This window comes from Barbatula barbatula, assembly GCF_947034865.1.
Source record: "Barbatula barbatula genome assembly, chromosome: 16".
NCBI classification, from domain to species: domain Eukaryota; kingdom Metazoa; phylum Chordata; class Actinopteri; order Cypriniformes; family Nemacheilidae; genus Barbatula; species Barbatula barbatula.
Genome location: NC_136779.1, coordinates 22,715,890 through 22,725,356, shown reverse-complemented (window position 1 = coordinate 22,725,356; position 9,467 = coordinate 22,715,890). Strand labels below are relative to the sequence as shown.

At 43.6% G+C, this 9,467-nt stretch overlaps 1 protein-coding gene across 1 annotated transcript in view; it reads left to right on the top strand.

The window, feature by feature from the left end:
* Positions 1–2,199: 2,199 nt before the first annotated feature.
* Positions 2,200–9,467, top strand: part of tubgcp2 (tubulin gamma complex component 2) — an 8,251-nt gene continuing 983 nt past the window's right edge. The window contains exons 1-16 of the mRNA XM_079476736.1: positions 2,200–2,540; positions 2,612–2,763; positions 2,843–2,971; positions 3,753–3,929; positions 4,023–4,182; positions 5,242–5,449; positions 5,664–5,863; positions 5,971–6,160; positions 6,309–6,454; positions 6,537–6,717; positions 6,795–6,975; positions 7,075–7,247; positions 7,321–7,449; positions 7,531–7,651; positions 7,742–7,885; positions 7,962–8,081. Of these exons, the coding sequence (XP_079332862.1) occupies positions 2,614–2,763; positions 2,843–2,971; positions 3,753–3,929; positions 4,023–4,182; positions 5,242–5,449; positions 5,664–5,863; positions 5,971–6,160; positions 6,309–6,454; positions 6,537–6,717; positions 6,795–6,975; positions 7,075–7,247; positions 7,321–7,449; positions 7,531–7,651; positions 7,742–7,885; positions 7,962–8,081 (2,409 nt within the window). The 5' untranslated portion in view covers positions 2,200–2,540; positions 2,612–2,613. The remainder of the gene's footprint in view (positions 2,541–2,611; positions 2,764–2,842; positions 2,972–3,752; positions 3,930–4,022; positions 4,183–5,241; positions 5,450–5,663; positions 5,864–5,970; positions 6,161–6,308; positions 6,455–6,536; positions 6,718–6,794; positions 6,976–7,074; positions 7,248–7,320; positions 7,450–7,530; positions 7,652–7,741; positions 7,886–7,961; positions 8,082–9,467) is intronic.

Below are 9,467 nucleotides of genomic sequence, written 5' to 3'. Positions count from 1 at the left end.
TCTATCAGAAGATTTCAGCACAGTTACCAATATCAGAACACAAACTGACAGTTCTTATCAAAAATGTCCTTTCAGTCTTATGGAGCTCATGGCAGGTGTATGTTCACATTCTCTTGTACACCCCAGATGAATTATAAATCGACCCTGGTATGGTACCTGACCAGTGTTGGGCAAGTTACTCTGACAGGCTGCGTGTCTGTGTCCTTTTGGCACTGTGCTGGTATTTCCCCACACTCTCGGACATTGTTCATTTGTTGGGTATGTAGAAGTCGGAGAAGATGGCGCCGATTTCTACGATACACCTGAACTTCTGAGGTACGAACATGGTAAGATCTTTGGGTGTTGGGTTTTTTTAATGACAGCATCAGACGTTGTGGTGTTGAGTTTGTCTAATTCAAAGAAATGGCTGAAGGAATCCACGGTGATCAGGTACTCTTCGCTGTTCCATGTGAAAAAGTCTGAAGCTACCACCTGACATGGTCTTGTTGGTGTGTCGTGGGTCCTTGGCATTTGCATACCGTCTTTCTAGGCAGGTACCACATCTTTCGACCATGCAGAGGTCAGTGGTGGCAATGGGTGTTAGAGAGAGTTGGTATGTGGAAGTGCTGTATTGAATGGACATGTTTGTGCTGTGTTGCTACGTTCACTAAGTAAAAGGATCACTTTGAACGTTGCTTAATACAAGATACAACATGTTCAATTTGTCTGCACATGCCTCTCGTGCTCGTTGCTTAGACTTTTCTATGCCCATGTGACCAATGTGAATACGAGGGAGGTGGGTATGACTATTTTCTCACCTTTGGTAATGATGCCGAGGTCGTTTCGGAAGCTTCAGAAATCTGTGATCTCCGCAGAACATTGTCTCTTCTCCTCAGGCCATTCATCCAGTATCACTTTTCTGAGTTGGATGAGCTGTTTGTCTATCTCTGTCTCAGCAGGGATTTGTTGCAGCCATGCAACCGAATAAGACTGCGTAGACCTCCTTCTCTATTTGTGCATAGCTCACCTCAGATTCATTCAGAGACCTCGATGCGTAGCTGAGTGGCAAAATAACTGCCCCAAGACCATATTTGGATGCGTCCACTTGAAGGTGAAGTTGTTTTTGTGGGTAATAATATGCAAGTACTGGACCAGGTTCTGTGGTTATGAGATTCATTTTGTGGAAGGCAATGTGCGTTGATATCTGATAAACAGGGTGCAAACTTGGATAGATAGTTCACCATTCCCAGCATTGGTTGGTGGTTCCATGTGCTTGATTGCTGATACCTTTTCGGGGTCTGGCTTGACTCCCTCAATGTTTAAGCAGTGTCTGAAGTAGCAGACGTCAGGTGCGCTCACATTGCTTTTCTCCGGATTTACCCTTTACTCCTTTCTCACGAGATCTTTGCAACATGGCTCACAGGTTTTCATCATGCTCTTTTTGGCTTTGTCTATAAACCAGAATGTCATTGAAGATTGCAATAACACCAGAAAGACCTTTGTAAGTCTTATCTATTTTCTATTGAAATTCATCCTGAGTTGAAATTATGCCAAATGGAAGACGATAGATCCTGTAACGTCCAAAGATTGTATTTAATGTTGTCAGCTTAGAGGATTCTTCTGTCAGCTTTATTGCCCAGTACCTTGAGCGGGTATCCAGGACACTGAAGTATTTAGCACCTGTTAGCTTGGGTGTGATATGGTTGGCAAGGGATAATGTGGACGTTTGATGGCTTTATTGAGATCGTGTGGATCCAGTATAGTCTGAGCTTGCCAGTTCTCGGTTTTTCCACGAGTCCGAGTGCCTTTACCCAGTCTGTGGGCTCCTTTACTTTGGCTATGATTCCTTGTCTCTCCATGTTTATTAACTCCACTTGTAGGGTCAGTTGTGGTCTAATGGTCAGTGTGTTGGACTTGTGATCAGAAGATTCTAATCTCAGTGTCAGCAGGTCATGACTGAAGGGCCCTTGAGCAAGACACCTTACCCCTGATTGCTCTGCACTGTAAAAAATAAACTACTTGTAAGTCGCTTTGGATAAAAGAGTCTGCCAAATGAATAAATGTAAATTTCTTAAGTGTTTTCACTCAGATGTGTCACGATACAGAAAAGAAGTCAATCGCAACATCCGTTTCATAGTGACTTTAAAGATATGTCAGTGCAGCTGTTTTTAGTTAGACAGCTCAAGCATTTATTTTAGTCTGGCACTAGTCATAAGCCCTGTAGGCCTACGGGAAACCACCCCATAGTGTTTAGTAGGTAACTTAAAGTAAAATAGTGTGTCGCACAACAGCGCGTGCTAACTACTTTAACAAAATTAAAAAGGCTGATTTTACGAGCACAAATCAAATGAATGCATTAGCTCTTTTTATATTCACCTAAATATCTTTAAATTTAGGTCTCTGTTGTTTATTTCTGTTGGTTACGTTTACGAATGACCTTTATTTTGAAATACTTTTATTTTGAAACACGGCTCTTCTTTTGGCGGACAAACACAAGTTGACAGTGTCTGACTTCATGTGTTTGTAATTTTCATTTCTTCGCTGTTTTCTCAACAGATGCGGTAAGTGAGGTGTTGTTTAAACAGTCAGATAATAAAAGCTCTTGATCATCAGTGATGTGATTGTTGTGTAGTCATGAGTGAGTTCAGGATTCATCATGATGTGAATGAGCTGCTCGGGCTGTTGAATGTCAGCAGCGGTGATGGTGCAGAAGTTTATATCGACTTACTGCAGAAGAACAGAACACCTTACGTCACCACCACAGTATCTGCGCACAGCGCGAAGGTAAACGCGTGCACGAGCACGTCTCCTTCAGTGTGTTTAAATGAGTCTTTGCACGACACTAGTTTATATTGTGTAACAGGTGAAGATCGCCGAGCACTCCAAAACACCCGAAGACTTCTTGAGGAAATACGAAGAACTGAAGTCTAAGAACACCCGCAGTCTGGATCCTCTGGTGTATCTTCTGTCCAAACTCACAGAGGATAAAGAGGTCCATTCCATACACAACATCTACACTATACACATGAGTGAATCCGCTATAGAAAACATCATATTTCAACACAGATATGTATTTAAGACCTTTATGATTTCTGCTGATATGAAATGACAGTATGCGATAAGGTTGTGATCATGGACACGCACACATGCTTCCTCACATTAACCCCTCTGATCCCACTCTAACATTCACACACAACAGGCCTATTTACACACAAAAGCACAGATGAAACTATAGCAAACACATCCAGTCTACAACCACAACTCATCTTGCTGCCTTGAATCTAAATCAACATTATAGTCATTATCATCACAAGACTCATAATCAGATTGATGTGCATTGATGACACACACAAACCTTTTTGGTCTTCATAAGCACAGCAGGGTCGTGAGGTTGATTGGGTTTTGTTAGCCGGAGGAGAGCAGCTAGCCAGGGCTCGTCTGAATCGTGGTGGAGATGGACGCTCCGGGTCTGTTGTTGAGACATTGACTTCTGTCCCTTCATTGTCACAGCCTGGTAATGCCGCCAGCGGTTAAACAGGTGCCCGCCGTTAGCTCGCGATGACGCTCACAGATGACAGACCTAGTAACTATTATTCCTTATGAACTATTAGCCTATTAGCTAACTATAATAATAGCTTTTATTCATAGAAGATAGTTTGTCAGAGTACAAAAGTTGCCCGGGCTGTGGCCCCCGGCCCCCCCAGTTCCGCGGTCTATGGTTGTGATGTTAAATGTGATCCAGTCATAACTCACTGACCGCTTCTGTTCTTCAGACTCTAAAGGTTCTGCAGCAGAATGCCAAAGAGAGATCAGAGATACCCGCTAATGCCATATCGAGCACCAGCGCATCTTACAGCATTCCTGCAACCAGCAGTAAAATGTCCATGCAGGAGCTGGAGGAACTGCGGAAGAAGCTTGGAAACGTGACGGCCAGCTCCAGCGTGCCTCAGGTAGTTGACCTGAATGAAAGAAAACCAACCATCGTACGTTCGGTCTCCACGTTGCGTGAGACGGGTTATGATGGTTTCGTTTGTCTTTGTCAGTCTTCAGAAGTGATCCGGAAAATGCTGCGAGACAGACATAACAAGAAGAACCCAACTCAACCCAACCCCGTGTTTCCAAACTGGGTGTATGACCGGCCTGCTCTGATTGGAGATTTCATCACTAGCCCCACCCCTGTGGGAGAGCCGGTCGTGGCTATTGGTAGGTGACAGAAATGTATAAAATCATGGCAGATAGTAAACTGCAGCGGTTATTTTACACTGAACTTTGCTGGGCTTTTCCAGGTGAAATGTGATATTGATCAAATGGATGGGATTTTATTCATCAGGATTGTGAAAAGTTCTAAAGGTCTGAATGAAAGCCCTGATTTTTAAAATGACACACAATACCATCTGGACGAATATTCAAAATTCTTACCGTATGAACAGGACGGTCACGATTATGCAATTCTGCTGAAGACCAATTGTCTATTGAATAATTGCGATTAATTGTCTGGTTAAAGGGGTGGAGCAACGGTGTGTCGTGGATTCTGAATTACAGTTACAATGTTAAACGTGCTGTCTTCTCATCCTTCACTGCATTTGGCTGATGAATGTGATATGACGCTGGATTTGGAGATGGTTTGAAACTGAAAGATGGAGCGCTCTAGTCAGTTATATCTAGCAGCAAAGCAAGATTGCGAGGGGTCCCGCGGTGTATGTAGATAGAAATAGCTCATTCTAAGGTAATAAAAACATTACTCTTCATTATGAAAGCTCTTTACACACCTTTGCAGACATAACTATATACAGTATATTATATTGTACTTCTATCAATAGATCATCCCCAAAATTACACATTGAACCTTTAAAGGATTTGACGAGTATAACGACTAATTACTATTTATGAAATGAAGAAATGATAGAAAATGAAAATTCTGTCCATAGCTATAACCTTCTCTGTAGAGTGACCTTAACAGAAAAACCTGAGATATGAGGATGATGTCGTCTTGCTGTGTAGATGCAGCAAATCTGGAATCACTTTAATAAAACTCAAATGATGTAGATATGTAATTGGAACGCAACAGTGAGTGCAGATCAATGACGCTGGATGTAAAATGCTGCAGATCACCCTTGTTTTCTAAGGATTTATAATCATTGTGGTTATCTGAGCTGCTTATTTAATAGCAGCCCTACGAGTGAAGAGTGTCTCTGAGGCAGTAGTCGATGTTAAATGGAGGTCTTCTCACTGTCATATGTTGTTTGTATGTTTTATGTTCAGGATCAATGTCGCTGTCAGCGCAGGAACACGCTCTGGTGGAGGATTTGTTGTATGTTTTGGTGGGTGTGGACGGGAGGGACATCAGTGCTCAGCCTGTGCTCGGCAGACAGAGTCGATCCTTCATCATCGATCCCTCACTGGACATGTCCATCAAGGAACTTGTGAGCCGAATATTACCGGTGGCGTCGTGTTACTCCACCATTACACGGTCAGTCAATCTCATAATGAACATGCTGCCATATGATACAATTTCAATGTCGCAATTTAAATCATCTAAATGCATGACTTTGGTCACATCACGGTTACCAACAATGAAAAAATGTGAGCAACACTTCAACATCTAGAAAATGCTTTTTTTGAAATAGTTTATCTGATGATGTTGGTCACACACTTGTTCATCATTGACGTTGGTGTTTTTGTAGGTTCACAGAGGAGAAGTCATCATTTGAGTACGGTCAGGTGAATCACGCTCTCACGGCAGCTATGAGAACTCTGATGAAGGAATATTTCATTCTCATCACACAGCTGGAACATCTCCACAGACAGGGAACTCTCTCTCTGCAGAAGCTCTGGTTCTACATACAGCCCACCATGCGCACCATGGAAATCCTGGCCTCCATCGGTACTGACATGCTACATTGAGTTTGTGTGTTCCATTGTGGTCTCATGTCTTGTGATTGAATGAAGTGTACGTGCAGATGTTTGTTAATGACTTTAATCTTCGTCCAGCGATGTCTGTGGATAAGGGCGAGTGTATGGGCGGCTCCACCCTCAGTCTGCTTCATGATCGGACCTTCAATTACACAGGAGACAGTCAAGCCCAAGAGCTCTGCCTCTATCTGACTAAAGCTGCCAGCGTCCCGTACTTTGAAATACTTGAGAAGTGGATCTATAGAGGCATCATTAAAGATCCGTACAGGTAGAATCTGAAACTCAAAGAGTTGTTTTCATGCTTCAGAAACATTTGATGATATTAATAGGCACCCAATGATGTTCTTACGGAACTCTGTATGCAACACATTATATCACCAGTTAAGTTCACTGTGGCTTTGTTTGTGTTTCCCCAGTGAGTTTATGGTTGAGGAACATGAGCTGCAGAAAGAGAAGATTCAGGAGGATTATAACGACAAATACTGGGACCAGCGATACACCATCGTCCAGCACCGCATCCCTTCGTTTCTGCAGAAGATGGCTGATAAGATACTAAACACAGGTCTCGCACACACGCACGCACGCAGCATTATAAAGCACATGAAACATCTGCTGAAGGTCATCTGACTTCTTTCTCGTTCCAGGCAAGTATTTAAATGTGGTGCGTGAGTGCGGTCGGGACGTGACCTGCCCGGACGCCAAAGAAGTTCTGTACACCCTTAAAGAGCGAGTGTATGTAGAGCAGATTGAGAAAGCGTATTATTATGCCAGTAAAGTTCTGCTGGACTTCCTAATGGAGGAGAAGGAACTGGTGTCACGTCTGAGGTCCGTCTGATCCGCCGTCGTCATAGTTACGCACAGGGTTATGCCATTGTTTGCTGATGGGATGATTTCACCTGCAGGTCCATCAAGCATTACTTTCTGATGGATAAAGGAGATTTTTTCGTGCACTTTATGGATCTGACGGAGGAGGAGCTGAAGAAGCCGGTGGATGACATCATTCCTCCGCGTCTGGAGGCTCTGCTGGAGCTGGCTCTGAGGATGAGCACGGCCAACACCGACCCCTTCAAAGATGATCTGAAGGTGACACGTCGATCCAACTCTGTTTATCAGTGTGTTCACTTGAGCAGTGATCCGAGAGATGTTCATCGCTTCTTGTCTCTCTCTCTTTCTTGCTCTCAGATTGACCTGATGCCTCATGATGTCATCACTCAGCTCTTGCGTGTCCTGGCCATAGACACCAAACAAGAGAAAGCCCTCATCAACGCAGAGCCGACGGAGGTGTCACTCAGCGGTCTGGAGGCGTTCTCTTTTGACTACATTGTCAAGTGGCCTCTGTCACTGATAATAAACAGGTACTGGTCAGTGTGCACTCGTCAGTGTGTATGTGTGTTCATGTTCATCTCAGCACGGCGTTGTGTGTTATAGGAAAGCTTTGACGAGATATCAGATGCTCTTCAGACACATGTTCTACTGTAAACACGTGGAGAGACTGCTCTGTAACGTGTGGATCAGGAATAAAGAAACCAAACAATATTCACTGCTCTCTGCCAAGTGGTGAGAGCCGCCCACGTACCCTTTATTACTGACTCTCTTCAGTTCTGATCATCTTTACTCAGACACTCCTGTCAATCACAGGTTCGCCGCCGCTTTCGCATTAAGACAGCGGATGCTTAACTTCGTTCAGAACATTCAGTACTACATGATGTTTGAGGTGATGGAGCCCACGTGGCACGTCATGGAAAACAACCTGAAGTCTGTGAGTTCATAACCTTCTTTCCATTTCCAAATGTCAAGCGTCATAATGTGGCAGTGTGTGTGCATGTGTTCATTCTCTCGTCTACTTCAGGCGTCCAACATCGATGACGTGTTGTGTCATCACACCAGCTTTCTGGATAACTGTCTGAAAGACTGCATGCTCACCAACCCCGAGCTGCTCCGGATCTTCTCCAAACTCATGTCCGTCTGTGTGATGTTTACCAACTGCATGCAGGTATGATTACAGACTGTGAGAAGAAGAGAAACCGGTGTTCATGTGTAACGCTGACCGCTCGCTGTTAATCTGTCAGAGGTTCACTCAGAGCATGAGGATAGACGGCGAGATGAAGCGTCTAACGCTGGAGAACAGCGTCTATCCGGCCCGAAGCCAATGGATGGAAGAGGCAGAGAGGAAGAGAGTGACCTCTAAAGTAAGTGCAGCAGCACACATGTGAAGAATAGGAATATACAAATCTATTATGAACTGTACCATGGTCTGCTTGAATACTGGATATTAAAACCCTGTAACGCACGGTTTACTTTGCAAATGACCATGATATAAGCGTGATAAGCCGTTCGTTAAAGGATTTTAATGCACCTCCGCTTTGCGTCTGGTGGTTCTTGCCCTCCATGTCGTGCATTCATACCTTTAACATACGGCTAGCTGTGGATGATCCCTTACTTAATAACAAAACATACCATGCTGTGGAATATCCCATACGTGCAGGGACATGCACAGGGGGGTTGCTCAGGTTGCCCGGGCAACTGACCATATGCCCTTCTTGACTCACGCTGCCCTTCCGAGGTGGAAAATAAATAAATGAATCATACAATGGAGGCAGAATTTGTTGCGGTTGTCGGCTGATACGACTCAACGTTGTCTAGGGCGTCCGGGGCAGCCTCAAACCGGACCCTCATTTGTCCTCGTTTTTTGAGTTGTGCTGAATCGGCATAAACAAAACCCGCTTTAGAACATTTATTAGGACGCAGCAGCATAGCGTCTGACGCCGTAAGATCTCCGGTCAAACAAATGATTGGCTGAAAGAGGTGTCAAATAAATATCTGATATATAATTGGTTAAAAACGTAAACAAGCCTCCACGAATTGAGGTGGATTCCACGTACTGGCTACGTCACATCATAACGTTAACATGCCGAAACGTCCGACATCATTTAATCCGGAATGGACAAAAGAGCACGAATTCATATCAGAAAGCAGTAGATGTCGCTGTGAAGTGAACGTTTGTAGTCAAGGGACATGTGACATGCCAGCATAGAAAAACAAAAGTAACCAACGAGCTGCATGTTCAGGGCAAATATTTTTTCAAAACATTGTCTGGGAATGAATAGAGTAGACTGCTTCAGAATCACTGTATCATGAGACCATCGATATGATGTATTGGAGTTGCGAGTACACCAGAGTCCTATGCGATTATTCTAGCCTCACTAAATGCTGAGTGTTCTCCTTTTTTGGTGTTATGGAAATGGCCACTATTACGTTGTCAGAAAAGGTGAGTTTGTGATGTATATCAAACGAACAATCATCATCATCAAGTTTTGTGAAATGAATTAAAATCTTCATAAATCCAGGCTGAGTTTGCCACGTTTAGCCTAAATAATAAGACAGATAGCTTAAAGACAAGCAGCCTAGGCTACAATTGTTTTGGTAGGAAGGCATTAGGCAAACTAAGCTACATGTCTGCTGATAGTTAGTTTCTCACGTTTCGTTTGAGCAAGAAGAATGAATGATGGAAGCAATGCATCACATTAATTATTTTATTCAAAATGGTTAAATGCCTGAATCCTATCACTATTTGG